General features: G+C 33.9%; 1 protein-coding gene and 1 pseudogene across 1 annotated transcript in view; both read right to left on the bottom strand.

Moving 5' to 3' along the window:
• Positions 1 to 23,549, bottom strand: part of LOC107508816 (glutamyl aminopeptidase) — a 73,040-nt gene that overhangs the window by 33,343 nt on the left and 16,148 nt on the right. The window contains exons 4-9 of the mRNA XM_016140824.2: positions 13,755 to 13,875; positions 10,672 to 10,826; positions 10,125 to 10,238; positions 7,342 to 7,476; positions 5,087 to 5,152; positions 88 to 153 (exon numbers count right to left, since the gene is read on the bottom strand). Of these exons, the coding sequence (XP_015996310.2) occupies positions 88 to 153; positions 5,087 to 5,152; positions 7,342 to 7,476; positions 10,125 to 10,238; positions 10,672 to 10,826; positions 13,755 to 13,875 (657 nt within the window). The remainder of the gene's footprint in view (positions 1 to 87; positions 154 to 5,086; positions 5,153 to 7,341; positions 7,477 to 10,124; positions 10,239 to 10,671; positions 10,827 to 13,754; positions 13,876 to 23,549) is intronic.
• On the bottom strand, positions 3,297 to 3,415 carry LOC118608798 (annotated as a pseudogene).

Here is a 23,549-nt window from a genome sequence, read left to right on the forward strand (position 1 = left end):
GGAAAATAAAAGGATAATCAGATTTTTAAAAATTGATAAATCATTTGTTAATCAAAAAAACATAATTGGTGATATACTCTTCTTTACCTCTTCAAGTGCTCCCCAAAAATCTGAAGTTCTTGCATTCTTAAATTTGTATTTTTCCAAGTAAATCTATGAGAGATAACAAGTATTTTAGGTGTTCATGTTTGCTTTTCTTATACTTCTACAACAGGAACTGAACCTTTAAACATATTTCACTCTAATGTATAATATAGAAAGTGTACCTAAAATGAAAAAAACAAATGATATGCAAAACATTTTGTAACCTATAAAAACACTATAATAAGGAATAGTTTTTCTTGTTGATGATATAGTTTGTTCTTCTTCTTCTTCTTTTTTTGTCTAATGGAATTGCAAACAAAAGAGTTTAATTTTTTTAGGACAAACAATATAAGATACTTAAGGGGAGTCAAGTATTTAGCAAACAGTCCATAACATTTTTGATCCACTATGAAGAGAGATTCATAATTCTGTGATCTTCACTTAGTGGTATTAACCTGTCCACTACTGCCTGCATCCCCTACTTTATGGTGGTGTTTTCTTATCTCAGACACTAAATGATCCCATCATACATGATTGATTGAGATGATATACAAAGATAAAATGAGTGAGCTTGGCTCTCAGCCCAGGCTGTGCAAACTTTTTCAAATAAAAGCTATATAGTAAAGATTTTAAGCATTGTGGGCCATTTAATTTCTGTCACAACTACTCAACTCTGCCTTCATAGCAGAAAAGCAGTCGTAAATAATATGTAAATGAATGAGCATGGCTGTGTTTGTGCACATTAATATTCAAATTCCTTATAACTTTCGTGTGCCATGAAATAGTCTTTAGATTTTTTCGAACATTTAAAAATTTAGAAATGATTTTGTCTGCAGACCTTACAAAAGTGAGCGATGAGCTGGATTTGGCCTGCAGGCATTAGTTTGCATAGCTCTGCTCTAAAGAAATGAATATATAACCTTTTGAATGATAATGATGAAGAAGATGATGATGATGAAGAAGAAGAAATTGTGGAAATTGTTCATTTTAAAGAATAAAGTCTTCACTCTTCTAATGCTTTTAAAATACAAATTTTGAACTAGAAGTCTTCCTCTTTTGACAATTCTGTTCATGATGAATCTTTACGTACGAGTTTTCAGCTATAATGTGATATATCTTTAGAGAAAAATCCCACTTTTCTCCTAATTTCATCACTGGGTACCACTGGTGGTTCTCTGGGAACCTTCCAAAGCTCCTGCTACATCACTCCTCTGTTACTTTCCAGAATTGCTCCATTTAAAATGTTGATGTCTTTGGTAGTTATAGAAGCTTAAGTATTCTTCCAGCCTTCAAAGAAAAGAACTAGTGGTCGACTGTGCAAGTATCATTTTCCCTCTGAGTTGCTGTAGTTTTCGGGAGGTGCTATACCTAACTGACATTATCTTCTAAATTCCTCTTCTTTTCCGGCATAGAGAGATAAAACAATATTAGCAGGATTGCTCCATGAAACCCGAAGGAATGTGCAGGCCAGTGTGGAATGCTACTTTCGAATTTGTTCTTTTGGTTAGTTCACCACTCAGCACTGCCACTGGAGGGCAGGCAAAGGAAAGGAGAAGAAATGAAAGACACTATGCCAATTTCAAGTATTCATTCCAGAGTTTGCACAAATCTTTCATTCTCTCTTAATAAAATAATTGGATACTTGGAATAGTAATAATTACAACTATAGCTACTTGTTAATGACAATCTCTAGTGAATAATAGCTTCTTAAAATTAATTTAGAGGCATTTATTAGTATATTTACAATGTCTTGAGCTTAGAAATGAGCAATTGTAGAACTGGAAGAGACCTTAAATATTATTTAATACAACGCTCACATTTTGAGGGCGAAGGAAACTAGTGCCTAGAGGGGTGAAGAGATTTGCCTGAGATTACCTTAAAGAGGATTCTAAATACTGAACGAGTTTGTGGGGGTTTCATCACTATTGTTGTTGTTACTGTTTTTTAAATTGCATTTTGTTGCTTCTCTTGAGCAAGAGGTTAAATAGACATTTATATAAACAGTATATTAAAAGGTACTCATTTTATTTTGTCTAAATTAGTATTTCTGAATATTCTATATTAAAGAAGTTTCTTTCTTCACCTCGAATAATCACAGTTCCAGTCATAATTTCACCATGACTTAGGTCAGCCAATGACATCCCTCATTAGTTGGTATTGTTGAACACAAAAAGATAGAAACAATGTCTCTATTACTAGTACTGCAGGAAGGGAAATGGCAATCTTTCCTGTCTTATAAGGGATACTACTGATCCTAGGAGAAAAAGAAAGGATGGATATATTTCTCAGCTTCTATTTCATGACTATATTCATGTGTTCATGACATTGTCACGAACACCCATTATCTATTTTGACTTTTTATGTATGAACACAGCCTTAAAGATTTTCCAGTTCATAGTTTGGCTCTTATTTCCCTTCACTCTGTACCTGCTTTGCTGTCTGCAATGGGGTTTGGGGAAAGGTAATGACATGAAAGAAAACAGATAGCTGGCCATCCCCAGATTTAGCATCATACCAGATTAGCTAATAAAGAGTCCCTTTGGGCAGATAGTAAGTATGTCCAAGGGGAAGATCTTGAACAATGTCATGGCTTGTGGTGATAACTCAAAGAAGGATCCTGTCCCAATTCTTGAACTGTATGTGAAAGAATGTTCCAGTTGGTTTGAGAGCTTATTGAATGTGGCCTATATTGATCATATACTATTTTCAGAGATCAGCTAGTATTTGAAAATTGAAGGAAAAGAGTTAATGTTTCAGTGCTTTTTTAAAAAATTTATTCCAGAGCACTACTATAGTATGAAAAATTAATATCTATTTTTTCTAGTTCAGCTTCTAGTACTACCAATAGTCACAATAAGGGTGAAAGAAGACTGCTTTAACTTGAGAAAAATGTTCATTTTAGACAAGACTGGATTTTTTAATTAATTATGCCACAGATACTGGGCTAAAAGAAATGCAAGAGTATTATTGAATTATTCACTTTTAAAGACTTTGATATGTCTCTAAAAATGTTAATATGGAAAATCTTTTCATTTGAAGATAGCTTTGAAGATTCCAGAAATGTGTTATTCATTAGTCTAATTTAGAATGAAAACTATATAAACTAAATTTTAATTTTCTAAAATAATTTTTTAGGCAAGGCAACCCTTGGTTGACCTCACAGATTGCAAAGACCCTGTCAGTTTACCATCCCTAATTTTTTTTATTTTTTACGCCTATAGCACCTGGTCTTCCTAGGTAGTCTCCCATCCAAGTACTAACCAGGCCCAACCCTACTTAGCTTCTGAGATTAGATGGGATCAGGCTTGTTCAGGGTGGCATAGCCATAGATGGAGTTTAATTTTTAAAAAGGAATTGTCTGTTTATTTCTATATTCTATAGTATTTATCATAGTCTATTCACTCATTCATTCAAGAAACATTTTGACTCTCCTAATGTGTGTAATGCCTTCTTCTAGGCATTGGAGTATATGCAAGGACATGGAGAACAGAGTTCCTCACTAAAGCTGCTTACAGTCAGAGAAGATATGATAAAATTTGAATTTGAAGCTGGTAGGAAACTTAGAAGATGTTCTAATGTACATCTAAGAAGAAGCACACAGTTTCTCCTTTTTTACCTAATGTCCACACAGAATACTTTATTAATGGACAAAAGGAAGAAGAAGTACTAATGTACTCCCTGAACATTTACTAAATTCTGGCCTTATTTCTTACTTCCATAGTCACCTAGGAATTTTAGTATTGAGTAGAAGGGGACTGTTTCCTTTTGGAGTAGCATAGAAAGTATTAAATGCCACATAAGCAGACTTGGTGGTAGTGAGAATTGCAGGACTGACAGACAGGCACTGTCCTGGGAAGTCACTGTACCTCTACTCTTTGGAAAGAATGGCAGGGGCACTGCTCTGACCTGTGTTCACTTCATGAGCTGAACGCCATCAGCACTGCTCTGCCTAACTACCTGGGCTGTCAGAGCAGGGAGGATGGAGACAGAAGGCAAAGAAGAGGAAGACAGTTCCACCTCTAGGCTGCAACGGGCCCACCTGCAGACAGGACACTTGGGAGAGACGCACTGTCACTACTTTGATAATATAAGACCCCTAGAGAATTGGCTTACTGTCTGCTAGAAGAATAAAAATTAAACCAAAACAACTACTGGGAGTAATAAGCTTAAGTGGAATATGTGAAATACTTTAGAATGTTTGTGGTTATTTCCTTTTCCCAAAGGAAAAAGGCCCTCTTTAGCCGCCGACTCCATCATAATAGGAATGTTTATATTAATCATTTTTCAAATCCAGTAATAAGGAAATAGTCTTTTTACAAGCTGTAAGAGAAGATTTGAGTAGATAGATTTAAATATTTATATCATGTTGCTATATACTGAGTTGTTTTCCCCGGAAATTAATACATCGAAGTGTTTTTTTAAAGGCCTTTGGGAGGCCTTTAGTTTTAGATGAGGTCCTGAGGTCAAGACTCTTACTGATGTATCCTTATAAGAAGAGACACAAGATCTGATTCTCTCTCTCCCCTTCCTTCTCTTCCTCCCTCCCTCTCTCCCTCCCTCCCTCTCTCCCTCCCTCTCCTCCCACTTCTCTCTCTCTCTCTCTCCCTCCCTCCCTCTCTCCCTCCCTCTCCTCCCACTTCTCTCTCTCTCTCTCTCTCTCTCTCTCTCTCTCTCTCTCTCTCTCTCTCCCCCTTCCCATATAGGAGGACACAGAAAGAAGGCAGTCATCTGCAAACCAGGAAGACAGCCCTCACCAAAATCTGGATTTGCCAGCACCTTACTCTGTTTAAAATTCTCCATGAAATGTCTGCCAAATGGTAATCACTGATACAATATAGGCACTTAACTGGATGTGCATTCTCTTTTTAATGCTTTGCTATGTTATCTATCCCTAAGTAGAGTAAAAGTAAAAAGGGAATTGTCCTTAATTAATCACATATCTTACAACTCGTCAGCCACGTATCAGTGTAGTTTTAATACTGTTAAAAGTAATAAATCATACCTGACATCCTTTTTGAAATTTCTCTGGTGTTATCCAGTCTTCAAGCATTCTCAGAAGAGAGGCTCCCTAGGATGGGAAAGAACAGCAAATTAAACTAATAAAAGACACGTAAAGGACAAATGTCAGTAATCACTATTGTAAGTATGTCATTTTCATATTTGTGAGCTTTCCTGTAAATGGTTTTGCTAAATTACATGGTTATAGCTCTATGATTTTATGATAAAAATACCACTTGGCACACTATCTATTCCTGTGCTTTTAAAATAACTTAAATGTAAAGGAAAATTGATCAAAAGGCCTGCATTTTAGTGACTTGAGGTTCAAGTAATTATTGCACTTCATCAAATGAACCAGCAGGTGGGGCTTTCCTCATGAAAGAGGCAGTAATGTTTAAACGATGATGTTCTTTTATGAATAAGAAAAGTAGTTTCAAGATCAATTTTGGGGTACTTATTATGTATGTTTTAATACTTAAAAATATATTTTATAGCAGGAAATAGGTATTAGAGGAATTATCTGGTCAAATAGTTTAATACAGATACATAATTTAGGCATAAAATCTTTCTCTTCAAAAGTGGTTTGTTTATCTCATTGGGTTTCCTCTAGTCTGAAGAATCTGATGAATACCTCTACTCTACATTCTTTTTTCATGTTATGAGATTACTATTAAAATTTCCTATTAATAGAATTTTCAGTCAACTTTCATGTAGCTGATCAGAAAAATATTTAGGTTAGTAATTTTACTATAATTTATTAAGTACTATAAATTCTTTTTGTACCTAGTAGAAGGATTAGAAACATCTATTTATTTCTGGCCTAATATCTTAAACCCAAAGGGTATCTGGGACTCAGGAAAAAAAAAAAACTGATTCAACAAATATAAACTTCTCCCCGGATTAGAAACTTTCATTCTAACAGGAAGATGAAAAGAGTTGTTGACAGTATAAAAGAAAAATAAATAAAAGAAGCCTGAAAAAAATGCCATGGGAATAATATGAGAAGAAAAGAATAAAAATATGATGCTATGAATTTCAAATTAATATATAAAGGCCTTTTTTTCACTAAAGCCAATTTTATCTAGTATTTACTTTAATAATTATAATATTTTAATATAAAACTTTAGGTATCACCTAGAATAACAAAATGTATTAGTTTGCAGTGGCTTTTGAGTGAGTTAACATAGTGGGTAAACTCTGAGAAGCTGAGTTGTAAAAGGACAAAACTATGTCGTATACGTTTAGAGATGTTGTGAAAGAAAATGGGTAACATAAACTTAGGGCACTATGGATTTTCCATAACTTTCCATAAAATTATAATGGATAAAAATGCCCCATTTACAACATACTAACAAAGGCATGTTTAAACCTTATTTTTTTTAAAAAAAGAAAAGTAATTCCTTTAAACCGAGTTGGATTCAAATACTTATTAGAAGTATTAAAGCATTCTACTAGAAAAGGTGCCCACATATATGGCATTGTTCTTTGACCACGTGGACAGAAAAAGATTTATTGTCTTTTTTTTTTTTAATTGGCAAAAATTATGACAACACATTCTTTTGGCGGGAATAAAGAAACTTCCATACTTCTCTGGTGGGAATATAAATCGAGAAAATCCTTTTGGAGAAAAGTTTGGTAATATTTAACAGAAATATTTAACTTTTTAAAAAGAAATTTATTTATTTTAATTAGTATCAAGTATACGAACAATCCCCATAATTACTCCTTCTATCCTCTGATCTTCCACCTAGCCAATCTATTATTACTAACTGCATTCCCTATGCAGTGCTCCTCATCCTCGTGACCATCTATCAACTACTAATTTGTACTGCTTTAACCCTTCACCCCATGCTCCCAGCTCCCAACCCCCCTTCCCTCTGTCCGTCACCAAATTGTCCATTATATTTGTGAGTCTGTTTTTGATTAGTTTGTTCTTTTTGCTGATTTACTGTCTTTGAAAAAAATCAAACGTAACAATTTAAAATTTGATGCTTAAAGTTTGACTGTCCAATGGTCAGAATGAGAGCTGTTACAAACAAAAGCGGAAAGAAAAAATTTTGTAAATCTGTTTCAAAATCCTGAGACAAAGATGAGCATTTGTCAGTTCCCCGGAAGAGTAGAAATTATGGAATTCAGCTCTCAGAATAAGTTCCCAAAGCCCATTAGCATAGTCCAACCAATCTTACCATATTTAGGTATCTACTAAAAGAAAAGCCACTCAACAAGAAGATGTTCAAAACAATACCATATTTTCCCCACCTTGCTATAGGATATTCCGTCAAAAACAGATGTTATTTCCGCAGGGGTGGTCACAGTGACAATTATTGGGTGTGACGACATCAAAGAATCTTCCTCTTGTACAGGTAGTACATCTTCAAGTAATAGCTGGTCCCGCTGAAATGACAGAACGAACCAAAAAAAAAAGAACACTTTATGCCAGTTTATATTTCAAAATATCATGTATATAACACAAATTGTGGGGAAATAGATATAAATGACTCAAATTATTTAAAACAAGCACTAAGTGTTCAAATTAATTGTATTTTACACTAGTTGGTATATACCGATTCTACCCCTTTCTACGGTTTATAACTCCTTTGATTTGCCTCTATATTACAGACCAAGAAGACACGTGCATCTGTGAATTCAGACTTTCAGACACATGCCAAACTTTTCAAGCCCTGTTTCCATATCTGTGCAATGAGAGCGAGGATATCACCTCAAAGATTAGTTCTGAGATTTAAGTGAAGAGGCATGTTGATTTGCCAAAAATTTATGTTCAGGTTTTTAAAAAAATGTTTTGGGAACCAATCATTGGAGTTTGGATGATTCATAATTAACTGAAGAAAACATTAATCTTTGTGTTAGTTCTAATAAATAATCATTGTCTCATTCCAGCCCTAAATTTTCTCTAGCAAAATAGCGTAGTTGAGAGGTCTAGCTCTATAATCAGACTTCCTTGGTTCAAAGCTCAGTTTTTCCATGTTCTATACATATAAGTTTAAGTCCCCTCACCTGTTAAATAGGGGTAATGATGGCATCTACTTTTTAGAATTGTACAGATGATTCAATTAATAAATGCATGGTAAGCAGTTGGTAGAGCACCTGACATAGAGTAAAAACCTAATACAGCTGCCATTATTATTTTGATTCTTGATGAGTTAGATATTGAAATCAAACTCTGTTAAATCATTACTAATAAAAAATCTTTATTGGTCTTATTTATTTAAAAATATTAGTTTTTACATTTTCTAATTTTGTGATTTCCTTTTATAATAAACAAGGCATTATTAGTAAGTGATAACTGCCAGTCAAGGTGATTTTGACTTGGACTTTAATTTCTGTCACTCTAAAACTTTAAGTATATAGACAGAATCCTCTTCTCAGTATCAGGAAATTTGACTCTAGTCTTGGTTGTGCTACCAATTGTCTGTGTGACAACGGAAAGTTATATTATCTTTCTGGGCATCAGATTTGAAATAAGGCTTCACTATTGTTGTACTTACTAAGCTCCTTTAAAATAAAATGCATCTTTATTTATCTGTCCCCTCCACCTACAAGACTAAACTGATAACTTCTTAAGAGCAGAGTTCTTTAAATTCAATTTTGGGTACGTTATAGTGTTCACTGAATGAAGCATGAATAAATAAATGAATAAAGAATAGATGGGTTGAATCATGTCATTTAATTTCATTTAAGAACTGCATACTAAATTCTTCTGGAATTTAATTGATGTTTTTGAAAAACTGAAATTGTAATGTTAAAATATTATATATTACATTATATAATAATATTAAAATGTTTTACAGTTACATCTTGATACAAGAAGGATATCAAGTTACTTTATAAAATAAAGGAAAATTTTTTTCATTTGTATAGCTTAATGTTAATAAATTATGAAATCAGTAATTATCAGCATAGATTAGTAGTTCTCGACTAGGGTGAATTTTGTCCCCATGGGGCATCTGGAAATAGGGGGAGACACTTTTAGTTTCACAACTAGGGTGGGAGGGTTACTGGCATCTAGTAGATAGATAGAAGCCCAGGATGCTGGTAAACATCCTACAATACGCAAGACAACGGCCAGCAACAAAGAATTATCTGGCCCAAAATGTCAATTGTTCCATGGTTAAAAACCTCGATGTATATTAAATTTGTAAAGAAACAGTTGTTGCGAATTAACTTTTTTATTTTTAAAGATGTGGAAACCGCAATGGCTTCAAGCATTTAACAATGTCTTTTTATTCTGTTCTGTACAGTAGAGGGCAGTAGTCTATACAGTTGTCTTTCACACATCTACACACTTAAACTTTCATATATACAAAATGATAAGAATACTTATACTATATACATATAAATTAAAAAATAAAAACAGGTCTAGCTTTTTTGGGGGTAAAAATTTGTAGAATTCATAGAGGACTCTGTTCTAGGCCTCTCAGGGACCTATGGTATGATAATAGTAATTATGAGTACATTTGGGGAGCTTTAAGCTTACAAGATAGAGAACAACATTCTTCTTTCATAGAGGAGAAAACTGACTCGGAGAGGATATATAACTTGCTCAAGGTCACACTCCCTGTAAAGAATCTGAGAAATGATTCATCCAGAGTTTGAACTTGAGTCTAACTACTAAGTTTATTCTCTTATCTCTTTACCACACTATTTCAGCAACCTGTGTAGGCATTTAGAAAATTAGACTTAGGTATTTTTCGAAGAGTTAGCACTACGGATACTTTCCTAAACACAGAGTTGGTATTGTCCAAACTCGCTTTTTTTTTTTTTTTTTTGCCTTCCTTGACACATGTTCTTCAGTGATTCTATTAAGGATCCCCTCAATCCTGGTGGTCAGATCCCCCCAGGCCTTGGGCATAGGCTCTAAGCAAGGTACAGTTCAGTGGAGCTAGCTGGCTCTACACCATTCCCACAATGGAATTCCCAATTCACTGCTTCACTTGGCCCCAAACTCGGAATCATGGTTCAAAGGCTTTAATCTGCTTTGCATGAGAAAAATAGGATGTGGGGCTTATATATTTAGTACTTACCATTTGCCATTCTACTTCTGCATGGTTTACTCCCAAGAACTCAAAGAAGGAAGCAAATCCTTCATTTAGCCACAAGTCTTCCCACCAATCCATGGTCACAAGATTTCCAAACCACTGAAATTATAATCAAGAAAGTGATAGTTAAATTCTTATGCCTTTGGTAGAGATACCTAGAAAATTTCAATACATGCATTTGTTCATGTAAATTTTGTCACCTGACACAGAAGTGGCTGGATTTGTACTTAGCATTTATTTCCTGCTTTATTTCTCCTAGTTTTAAATGACATTAAATTCTCCTTAGTTTCTTGCCTTTATTTAGGTATTCCTGGGAATATTTAAAGTTATAAGAAGACTGCCTGTGTATTTACTGAAGGCAAAACAATATCTCTTAAAAGTTTCTTTACGGTAAAATGTTTCCTAGCACTAAGAAATCAAACAGGATTTCTAAATTAGTTATTTTTTATTTGTTAAATTATAATTCTTTCAATTATTCTTATATTAAAAATAACCTTTTAAAACAAGCTAATCTGATACTAAGATTCTATACCTGATGCACAAGTTCATGGGAAACCACAGTGGCCACCCTTTGCTTATTTGATGAGGCTGATTCCTCAGGATCATAAAGCAGGTTTGTTTCTCTGAATGTGATAAGTCCCCAGTTCTCCATAGCCCCAGTGCCAAAGTCTGGAATAGCAATTTCATCTATGGAAAAAGAAAGAGTCCAGTGAGAAATACATTCTTTCCATTTGTTCATGACCTTTCTTACCAAATTAAGTTCTTTGTATGAAAGTTTTTTAAAAAGTCTAAAAATAATCTATTCATGCAAACTTTTCAGTCTTAATGCATTCAAAATTTCCATGGACTTTTTCCTGTTGGTTCCAGATATAAATGTGTCTTTTATTTTTTTAATGGAAATTTTACTAATTACACATTTTTACTCATGGCAATGCTCTTTTCAAGTCCTCTATAATTTTATGTCTTTTGTTTCTCTCTGTATTTCATTTTATTTAGCTTTCTAATTTTTTAAAACAATTTTCACTTAGAGCAGAACATCTGTTTTGGAGATAAGCTGTAAAGAATTAAGAGAATGAAGTTTTCAAATGAGAACTTAAAAGAACAGAGCTTCCAAGTGCACAGAAATATATTTCTAATCAAGGTCACAGAATATAAATTCTACTTTTCCCATAATTCTGTACAATTTCGTCAACCTGATTCTGTACTAATTAAGTAGCTTACCATTCACTTGTATGTATTAAGTTAGCTAGATTAACATGGAATTGACTACATTATCTCTAAATTCCCTTCCAGGTCCAAAATGTTGAATTCTCCCATGACTTACTGTTCCTTATTTTTGCCAGAGCCTATAACCTTAGACACACTAACGGGAAGAGGCTGTGTTGATCAGTTCTGTGTTAAATCTCAAAACAGAAAATACTCAGCTTGATTTCTGGACACATAACAGCTTCTCTAGACAATGAACTATAATAAGAATGTAATTTCTTTACTATTACATAGAATTTGAATGAGGCACATAAATAAAAATAAATTTCATCTAACATATAAGAAAAGGCCCTTTCTGGTTAAAACAAAGATTCTTAAAGTTTTTTATAAAAGAATGAAAATCAACATATCTTAAATAATGGTCAAGGTTATAGCAGTAGTTACCATTTCATGCTATCTTCATTCTTAGATTTGGTTATTTTGTCACAAGAATACCAATTAAAGAATGAAGACGTATTCCCCACAAGGGCCAATATTTTCCATAATGTTATGGAATGAAATTTGTACCTACTCCTTGAAAAAAAGGAACTTTTTGTAATCTAATTTCTTTACTGAGTACTGACATTATAATAAACTCCAGTGCATTTAATTCTGGGGGCTATAATAAATGAAGAAGCCATTTCTAAGAAAAGTCTAAGATAGTCTATTCTCAAAGGGTTGAAATGCATATAAAAAATATGAAGAAGAAGAAGGAGGAGGAGGACAAGGTGGAAGAGAAGTAATTGTAGTAGTTGTAGTAGCAGTAGTAGTCATCATTATAGTAGTTTAGCAGTAGTTTTACTAGAAGTAATAGTGGTGGTGGTGATGGTAGTAGCAGTAGCTGTAGTAGTAGTAGTTGTAGTCATTGTAATAGTAGAAATAGTAGCAGCGATAGTGGTAGTGGTGGTGGTAGTAGTTGTAGTAGTAATAGTAGTTGTAATAATAGTAGTAGTCACTATAGTAGTAGTAGTAGCAGAGAGGGAAAAAGGAAGTGAGGAGAGTAAAAAAATAAATTATAAGATTTCCCTTCACAAGTTATCTTGGGTGTCATAAGATAAAGCAAAAAAAGACTTTAAAATTGATATGCTTAACATTTTATTAAACATTATTCTTATTTTGATGAAAAGGTATTCCTCTTCCTGTTTCTTTCTCTAATAGTTGTTAAGCAATCAAAAAAAAAAAAAATTAGAGCCACTGCCACTGAAGAGAAAACGGGGCATCTACAAACTTGCAAACTTGCTCAGAACCACAGCCATTCCCATGCAGAGAAGTTGGCCTTCTAGTTGCTTTGCATCGAAAATTTATCAAAGTAAGGGCAGAAGCAGAAATGTATTTTGAGAATATCATGCTAAATGAAATAAGTCAAATGAAAAGAGTCAAGAACCATGTTTTCACTCATATGTGGGCTATAAAACTGAAAGTAACAAACAAATAAAACAAACAAACAAAACCTCATAGACACAGACCACAGTTTAGTGGTTAGCAGAGGGAAAGGAGGGGAGAGGTAGATATGGGTAAAGGGGGTCAAATATATAGTGACAGAAGGAGATTTGACTTTGAGTGGTGAACATACAATGCAGTATACAGGTGATTATTATAGAATTGTACACTTGAAACCTATATAATTTTATTTAACAAAGTCACTCCAATAAATTTAATAAAAAAAATAAAATCACAAAAAAAGTCAGTTGTTGGTTGTTTTCCTGTTGCCTTGATTTCATCCCTACAGACATCAATATGGATGTTCCATTTAAAGTCTTACTAATACCACTCACGCGTACTAATAACACATTTCTGCTATTGATAGAAATGTCACATACAGACCATTTTGATTATAACCCTATTTTTATTTTAAAATAAAACTGCCCCCTCCACATCAGAAAAAAAATATTTATGAAAGGAACACCAGTGTTTCATTTTAACTGCTGGAGAATCTAGAATTAGTCTTCTACAATAGCAGAAAGACTGGAGGCACATGGGACTCTGACATTACCATTTATTCCTATTATTTCCCTACTAACTGGTGGTAGGGAGACAATTTAAGCTATTAGGTTGGGTACTGATCTGTGTTGATATTTCTGGCTCCATAATTATCGACATTTGCAGTTTTATGCACATACAGTACTTTAATCTTTATTTAGAAATAAAAGACTATATTTATTAGGTAAGAACAGAGTATAGACATTATTCTTGGAGGAATCCAGAATAGATTTTTTCCATGTCTAGTAAGTATTAGACACATATTGTAGTCATACAAAAAAAGACTCAGGGATGAGTATTACCTAAGAGTGATAAAACTGGAGAAAGTGAATTAACTTAGGTGAAAACAAAGGAAATATTTAAAATAAGAAACTAAAAAGTGATTCTCACCTAATTTAGGAAGAGCATAATCCACACCAAAGTATTCTTCAAAATAATCAAATGCAATTTTAGTTATGTTTGCAGCATATTCAGCTGTGTGATTTTGTTCTGGCTGGACATATATAGTGAGCTATTAAACAAAAACAAAAATTTAGTAAAAATTATTCTTCATTTGATAAAATACAAAAAGTATGATACATGAAATAATGGAAAGAAGGTAGGTTTTGGAGCCAGGTAAGTCTAATTTGAATCTCAGTTCTGCATGGTCCTAGACAAATCGTTTCATATTTCTGAGACTCATTTGTAAAAGAAAATAATGCTGTATAACTCATTGAGTGATTTCAATAACTAGAAATAATGTAAGACACAGTAGTTGGCACACTGTTCAATATATTTTTTAAATGTTATTGCTTCTTTCTATTTAGAACCTACATTGTATTTTTAGTATATATGTATGTATGTATGTATGTATGTAGTATGTATCTGCCTATCATTTATCTATCTATCTATCTATCTATCTATCTATCTATCTATCTATCTATCTATTTCTGTATAATTGGTGTTTGAGGAAATCAATCATGATTTTTCTCATCTAAAGAGCCCTTGGATACATGTTTATACTTATGCTATTCTATCCAAATTACCCTTTTGAAATTTTAACTGTTCTATTCCCAGAGTCTAAAATACAATGATTCAAAATTTTCCTGAGAGGGAGGCATCTTGATAAGCTACATCAATTCTGTAAGCCCCCAGGATATTATTTGTTCCTTATGACATCATTTATAAATCAAACCAAGTAATTTTAAGCATGTGTGACCAAAAATAGCCAAAACAATATTGAAAGAGAGAAAACAAAGTTGGAGGACTGACACTACTTGATTTCAAGACTTATTCTAAAACTCCGATAATCTAGACGAGGTATTAGCAAAAGAACACACATAGGTCAATACAACACAGTAGAGAGACCATAAATGCAATCAACTTATCTTTGACAAAGGAATAAAGGTAATACAATGAGCAAGACAGTCTTTTTAAAATGATACTGAAATGACTTAACATCCATATGCAATCAATCAATCAATCAATCAATCTGTATACGAATCCTCTACTTTTCACAAAAAAAAAATTAACTCAAAATGGATCATAGACCTGAACGTAAAATATGAAACTATGAAACTCTTAAAAGATAACCTAGGACAAAACCCAGATGGCCTTGGATGTGAAGATGACTTCTTAGATACAGCATCAAAGGTATGATCCATGAAAGTAGTGATTGGTAATCTGGACTTCATTAAAAACTTCTGTTCTGTGAAAAACAATGTCAAGAGAATGAGAAGACAAGCCAGACTGGGAGAAAATATTTTCCAAGGACACTTTTGTTATCCAAAATACACAAAGAACCCTTAAAATTCAACAAATAGAAAACAAACAACCTGATTAAAAAATACCTTGAAAAAATATGGGCCAAAGACCTCAACAGATACTTCACCAAAGAAGATATACAGATGGCAAATAAGTACATGAAAAGATACTCTACATCATATGTCATCAGTGAGATAAAAATAAAAACAACAATGAAATACCACTACACACCTATTAGAATGGCCAAAATATGGAACACTGACAATATCAAATGCTGGTGAGGATGTGGAGCTATTGGAACTTTCCTATATTGCTTTTGGAAATGTAAAATTAAACTAAACTTAAAAAATGGCTTAAAAAAAAGTATTTAAAAAACCTTTGTGAAGACTTCAAATAAATTAAACTTGCTGTGTTTAAGACCTGAGGCAAAACTCTCAAAGCAAAAGATGTGTTCATCTGGGAAGTTCCAGACCATATACCTGACCAAAACACGTGACTCACCATCTAAAAAAGAAAAAAAAATATGTCTACTTTCCTCCTTTTTTATTCTAAATGCATTGTTGGTTTCAGTATTCATTTAGGCACACATCTTGAGCCACTCTTTCTTAGAAGTAAAGAACAATGGAGAGATCCAATAATTTAAAGGACTAGTTCTGAAAAGGCACCCCTTTACTTATGGTCAGCTCTAGCTCACTGTTCTCACATCCACTGGGTAATTGACATTTTGTTTTATTTGCAAAAAATAATGCAAATGAAGATGTGATCATCTTTATCTCCAAAGGCAACACAACTCACTCAATTATCATCCTAATGTTCTTTGAGTTTCTTGTTTTTTATTTTTTTATTAGCCATAAATGGTGACACATTTCCTCACTACCTTTCTGTCTTTTTTTGTGAACAATGAAATGCATTTTCCTAGAAGTTAAGTGAAACTAAAGATCTGGCTGGTGGCCACCCAACAGAGCAAAGGTAATTGTCCCATGTGAAATCAAAATTGTCATGTTCATATAGGATTGCCCTGTTGTAAACTGAAAGTCTCAGAATTTTTCATCTGTCAACTCATTAGTGTGTCAAAACTCCCTCAGAATTTCTACCACATCTCTTCCTTACCATTAAAAACTTCAGCAAGGGCAGTTCCTCTTGACTAACTCCACCGTTTTCTACACACACTGTACTTGTGTGCTGCTCATAATGTGTGGAGAATGAAACAGGGTTGAAAAAGAAAAAGAGATAGCAGTGAAGCCTCCCACCCTAAGTAGAGCAATGAAAAGGAGAAAGACCATATGCTCTTTCTACCAATATTTTCTTGTTTCCCACACAGGTAGATTGACTCCCCTTAAGCAGAATGCTTCTGAGACAATATAATCTTGTTTTTTCTTACTCTACATATTTCTGTTGACAGCAACAAGAAGGTAGTGTCCTTAAAAAGGATTGATAGTAATGTAAATTCAATACAAATAAAAATAGTACCTTCCTTTTTAGTTTCTGAGAACTGCAACCTCACAGCAGTTAATTCTGTCTTTATAGTCTGGCCAGTCCACAGATCACCTGTGAGCTTCAATCCTTACCTTGAAGGATCATAGATCATATTTTATGACCATTGATTTTATCAACTGAGCTAAGCAATCAAAGAATATATAGATACAGCCCATTAACCTCATAACGTAATTAGCCAAAACATATCTATGAGTGTGTCCTATCTGCCGTACGTCATAAGCATATTTTTAAAGTTTCAACCAACATGCCAAAATTGTCTACTATTTGAATCTTCAAAACAGTTATGTGGCATCCATTCAACAACAGAACATCTGTGATGTTGAGATTTTAAAAAAATATTCTCATCTCTGTTAGTACCTTCACTGGTCCTCACTCAGTCTTTCTGCTCTCTGGCCTCACCTTCAGCAGAGGCTCCATCTGCAACCCCCTCTCCTTTATGTGGGCTTTGGAGAGGGGGCTAATTCTCTTTCATCATCTGCTAAGCCTCATTCCTTTTGTCCATGACAATGTTCAGTAAATTGCCCTTGAATTGCTATGACTTTTTAGTAACAATCATTGTCTTTCTAGTTTACATGCTTGCTTTACTGAGGTGAATTTTTTAAAGGATATGACTAGTCATATTAAATAGCATAGAGTGAGGAGGGAGATATAAATATATGTTCTTTTTTCTTCTTCCTTTCTAAAAGAGTCATGTATGCCTTTATTATTCACGGGCTCCATTAAGGTTAAATGTAAAGTTTATACATAAGCTTCATATATAAAATTTATATATAAATATGAATTTTGTAAGACTTTGAGAACCTAACTTGTATGCATATATTTAGTTTTTAAAAAACAGTTAAGTTTCTGACCTCGGAAGCCAAGCAGGGTCGGGCCTAGTTAGTACTTGGATGAGAGACCACCTAGGAAGACCAGGTGCTGTAGGTGTGAAAAATACAAAAATAATGGATTGTAAGCTGACAAGGTCCTTGCAATTTGTGAGGTCAACCAAGGGTTGCCTCATCTAAAAACAAAGTAAAAAAAAAAATAAAAATAAAATAAAAACAGTTAAGTTCCCTAAGCAAACTAAATTACTGAGATATACCACTGTTGGATACTATTAGTCAAATCTCAAAGCACTGAATCTATTGAGCTCCTACTGCCAGTTGTATAAGTCTGCGCTTTCTAAAGCCTATCTTCACCTGATTGTTCTTTGGGGAGGCATGACACATCTACTTTATCATTGTTCTTGCTGCTTTTCTCTTATCATATCGGAGCCTACTGTAAAGAATGGTGTTAGAGTTCTTAATATTCTTTCATCCATTCAAGTGTCTCCAGGAATTTGAGAGATGGGATTTAAGTCCACGATAACTTATTACTGATTAGTTACTTTTGTGTCCCCTGGACAATAATGATTAGACCCACTGGGTCTTCCTCCCTTAGGACAACCTAATGAAGCCATGTACTACTCTCTATACAATCGATGATTATTATGTTTCTGAAACCAAACCAAGTAGAAAGCTCAGCAGTGTGTGGATGAAAAGGGGGCCACATACTAAACCTGACAAGCTCTGGGAGGCCTGCATGGTGGGCCTTACAAACTTACAGACCAAAAGTAACCACATAGGATGGTCTGAATATAAAAATCTTTAACTAAAAATGAGTCATGGCAGGTATTCATGTCCTAGGCCTATAGCTTTCTTGACAGAGGTCAATCTTTCTCTTGAGTGAGACTGTATATTGTCTTTTTGCATCTAAAATAACATAACTTTGACATGTCAGAGTAATTTCCTTTTCCAGACTCCTCAGGGCATAACACCACATTAGAGGACAAGCTCACAGAACCCCTCATGGTTATCTTGTTCCCCAAATACCATCTCCATGTGCTATAAACGTTAATTATTAACTACCCTATACCCACCAATGTAAAAGAAATACGTGTCTCTCCATTTTATTTTTTATCCAATCCCAGAGATTTTTGCTCTCTGCCTTCTCCCACCCCCTTAATCTACCACCAATGAATGGATTTCGTGTAGCCTTCTCACCCCTCCTCCTTTTATTTTAATGTATAAAATAAGCTGCAAATCTGCCATTCTCTGGAGCCTTTTCTCAATCTATCAAAATTTTGCTTCTCAGCAATTGTCATCAGTTTGGTTCAAATAAATTCATAACAATTATCTACAGGTTTGGACATTTCTTTCATTGACACGTATAATCATTATGATTAGTTTTTAGCTTTACTGAGTAATTAAAAATTTCCAAGTAATATGATAAGCTTTTTCCATGCAATGTCTTCCTCTATACACCAATTCTTTGACTCTGATACATTTACCCCAATCCTTTCATTAGTCCAATTTCCAAAACTATAAAATTTAAAGAACTATAAAAATCACAAAACTTTTTATATGTTCAAAACAAACTAATTTGGTAGTATCATCTAACCTGAACTGATATAATCTTTATTTTTCTTGCTATGAAAATTTTGCTGCAGAAATATTATTGTTTGATTATAAGTTATTGCCCAAGATCCCACTGTAGTTACTCAATAATACAGAGTACTTGTATCATATTACTTTTCACAAATATGAAAATTTCTGAATGCTAACATTTAACTAGTCATAAGGATTTTAAATAAGGTCGTAGACTCTATTTAAAATTTTAGTTCGAAGAGCTTTAAAAATTAACTTTCTCATTGTATACATGAAAAAAAATGAAGTCTAAGGCAGAACTGACACAAGAATTCAGTACAAAAGCTGTTTGTTTTTATTATGTCACACTTCCTCTTTTCTCTGTTCCTAAGACTGAAACCTGATTTCCCTAGCTGCAAAATAGAGATAACAACTGTACCTATGTCATAGAATTCCTGCAAGCATTAACTAAGCTAATGCCTAAGCAGTGCTTGACATGTAAGAGCTTTATGTGCCCCAACAAGAGCGTTGGTATCATTAGAATAATACATCAAATTATTAACCTCTGTGATTTTCTCTGTCCACACTTCCACATATGTGAGTGATCTCCACATTGTGGTATCCACTTTACCATTAGGAACACAGAGAGAAAAAGGAAAAGTTAAGTTTTTGACTTCCAAAATAAGCTTTTCATGCCCACACAATAAATTTGAAAGCCAAAACCATTTGATTTGCAAGAGCCTTTTTTTGGAAAGGCTTTTTTGCAATGAAAACAGAAGGCCGGGAAAAAAGCAAACCTCAGAGTTTATGTTGTAAGGATAGTTTGGAAAGAGAATGGAGGGAAGTCCAGACAGCTCTGTCTCAGAAAACTAGATGAAAGTCATCTAGGCCAGGAGAAGGCTAGTAAAGTGGATGGGGCAAGAATCCAGAAGGGCATGTTAGTGTCTGAGACGAAGGCGGCGCTGAACTTGGAAAGACCATGTGATCAGAAAAGAATCAACTCAAACAGACTGCCAGCTACCACTGCTACCGTCACCCCCGTCAGAAGCTACGAGAGCCTGCAAGGTTCCCACCCTCACCTGGGAGCACTGCCTGTCAGCTATGCCCGGGTTGACATCCTTATTGTGCTCATCTGCTGAGCATCTTCTGTTAACAAAGGTGACCATCCATCCAGGTTTGCCCAGGAATGTCCCAAGTCTGTTGCTTACCTGTTCACACCTCATGTCATGTCATATTTAATAACACTTCATTATATTTTATAGATGTTAAAATGTATGGTCACTCTACCTATCGACAACGGCCTCCCTTTCCGCTGCCAATCATCCAGCAGAATTAGCATATATTCATCGCTTGAAGTTTTGCAGAGTCTCATCTGAACTGCTCCAAATAGACAAACCCCTTTAAATGGCCTAGGATATTGCAAGGTCCCTAAAACTGAAGGTGAGGTCTATAGTATTCAAAGGGATGATATGAACACCAAAGACCTGAAAACACACCTGGGTGACACTGGACAGCAGGGACCACCTCTACCTCACATCTCAATTAAGGTACAGATATCTTAGGATATTTCATTCCCTTAGCAACTTCCTTGTGCACATAGTAGGTGCTCAATAAAGATAGATAAAACAATTTGTACTTAAGGTACACATTGGTATTACTGAACATAACATCAATGTGTTTAATTTTATAAGTTTACGTTCCTCAAAATGTTTTTCCAGCAGTGGGAAGAAAGTTGAGGTGGAGTAATACTTGGTAAAAAGGAATAGTGGAACATCAGTTTTTTTGTTTTCCAAGTTTTCCTTGTGACTATGATGTATTTTTTCCAAATTATAGTTTGCCCTTTACCCATAGATAAATTATAAATACACAAAATGTTGGTTTGAAGTTTGGGTGACTAAGAACTATTTTTCCGCTGTAACTATGAATGTTGCAAACATGTTCAGAACTTTGAGTTCAGAACTCAGCTGCTATAAAATACTATTTGAGAAGAAACCCAGGATTGTCATTTAGGCTATCTAAAGCATTTCTTGGCAGCTTACTTTTCATTTAAATCAAAACTTGTTTGATGCTCGGTGATATTATTACTACGTTAGAATTATTTTTTAAAAATAAAAAATAAACATTTAAAAAATATAATTTATCTCATAGAAATTTCTACTATTGTTATCAGTGTTTTCATTTTTAAAATTTAAATAAAGAATAAGAACCATTAGTAATCTTCTATGGCTTCCTGAATTAAATATATTCCTTCAGAGAAGATTAAAGCCCTTGATTGAGAATAACCTTTCCAGTAAAAAAAAAAAAAAAGAATTAAAAGACTTATAAAATGTTATAAAAACCAAACTCATTCTGAAAACTTATCAAAACCATATCAAAAATGTATTTTTAAAATAATAAAATAAGCCTATGTCAAGAATAGCTCTGCAGGAAGTAGAAAATTCCCTTTAGAACAAATAAGTGTTGCTGCAGGCAAGATCCACTGGTGAATGTGACAGTGACCGATCAAAACTTTAAGGAGAAATAGGATATTTACATAACCTTTAATTATCTCTCGCCATGTGTTTATTAACTACTGAGGTGGCTATAACATATTTCCACAAAATCTTTGATAGTCCTCCCTCCAGGAGGTGGAGCTTAACTCCTTTCCCCTTGCATGTGTGCTGTGCTTCATGACTGCTTCCAACAGAGTATGGAGAAGAAAAATAGTGATTTACAGTGGAGAAACCTAGCAGACATTGCCTCAACCAGTCGATCAAAGTTAGCATTACCAATATTAAGTCATCTTACTAGCATACACCCCCTGACATATGATGACAAGGGTACCCCACCTATGCAATATTTTCCCCACAAATCTGAACTTTGGTCTAGTCATGAGAAAACATCAGACAAACCCAAACTGAAGGATATTCTACAAAATATCTAACCAGTGCTCTTCAAAAGTGTCAAGATAAACAAACAAACGAACGAACAAACAAGGAAAGACTGAGAAAATGTCACAGAAGAGAGGAATTTACGGGGACCTCATGACCAGTACAATGCGGTATCATCTACTGGATCTTGCCACAGAAGAAACATATTAGTTGAAAAAAACTGGTGAAATCCAAATGAAAGCTATAGTCTACTTAATAGTTTTGTACAAATATTAATTCCTTGGTTTTGATGAATGTATGATAAATAATTAAGTAAATGGTTAATATGGGAAAAGTTGGGTGAAACTTACAAGGGGATTCTCTGTTTTATCTTTGCAAGTCTTCTGTAAATCTAAAATTATTTCAAAATAAGTTTAAAAATAGAACTGAATATTAAAACAATGATTTTTTTTTTTTTTTGCTAATTGGACTATTTTCATGTTAGGGAATGCATAAATTCAAAAACCTAAAACAGCTCTAAAAAATAAAATGTATAAAAACAAAATCCATGACATACATATTTTCTGCCCTCGACCAATTGTTCTAATCTAGACAAACAGTGAAATAAGATAGAAGCAAGTAAGAAGACACAGGAAAGTAGGAACGATTCATTCACAGATTTAATTCTAGGTGGAACTATTCAAGAATCATCCTAAGGCTTTTTGGAAGAAGGCACAATAGAATCTCTCTTAATGAGTTACTAGAATTAATATGGTTATAGTATAAACCTAATTAAATGGATACTTTGAACCAGCATTCTCTTAGTGAGCAATTCTTCCCAACTTCCTTCTCTTATGATGAAAGCCAAGAGTTGAAATAATCTCCAGCAAGGTAACTGCTTCTTTTAGCACATCCTTCTTTGCAGAAGACAGTATCAAATGCCCCAAAGAAATTCAAGGCTTAATTAGAACTTACTGTTTCTTGGGAACTGGATCACCCTTGCCATTTAATTTGTCCTAACTTTGTTTCCTAGGATGCTATGCAAAGGAAAATTCTGGCAAAGTTACTGAGGACATAGTTCAACTATATCTCAGCATCACGAAGCTAATAACTTAAAATGATTTTATATATGGCGATATGGGAAATTTTTTGTTTTTCTACCTGCTTTTTTTCTTCCAAATTATCTTTAATGCATGTGTATTAAATCTATAACTTTAAAAACTTAAAAATATATTTGTAACCTGTATTGTTCTGGATTAGAAAATCAACTGCAGAATATCCCTTTGGGAGACTTTGAGCTGAACTAAGTTAATAACATGTCTGTTGGGGATATTGTTTCCCATGATATGACTCCTGCAAGAGCAAGAGAAGCACATTTTATTAATTCAAGAATTATTTCACATAACTGGAAAGTCATATAATCTGTCCACATTTTGTACAGTTCAGGGTTTTTTGTTTTTGTTTTTCAGGGATAAAAGTCAGTGATTTACTTTATTTACTTTAAAATCTTTAACCAATCAACTAAAGCTGAAAAAGCCCTCAGGGGTAGATTTCTTGCCATCAACATGACTAGTCAGACATCAATGGGTGGCCTTAATTGTTGCTTAAATTACTGAAACACTTTACATTAACTCTGTTTTTTTTTGTCAGGATTGAATCAAAATGTAATACAACTAACATTCGAAAAAAGAAATATGCAGAGTTAAAAG

This window comes from Rousettus aegyptiacus, unplaced genomic scaffold (genome assembly GCF_014176215.1).
Source record: "Rousettus aegyptiacus isolate mRouAeg1 unplaced genomic scaffold, mRouAeg1.p scaffold_m13_p_10, whole genome shotgun sequence".
Lineage (NCBI taxonomy): Eukaryota > Metazoa > Chordata > Mammalia > Chiroptera > Pteropodidae > Rousettus > Rousettus aegyptiacus.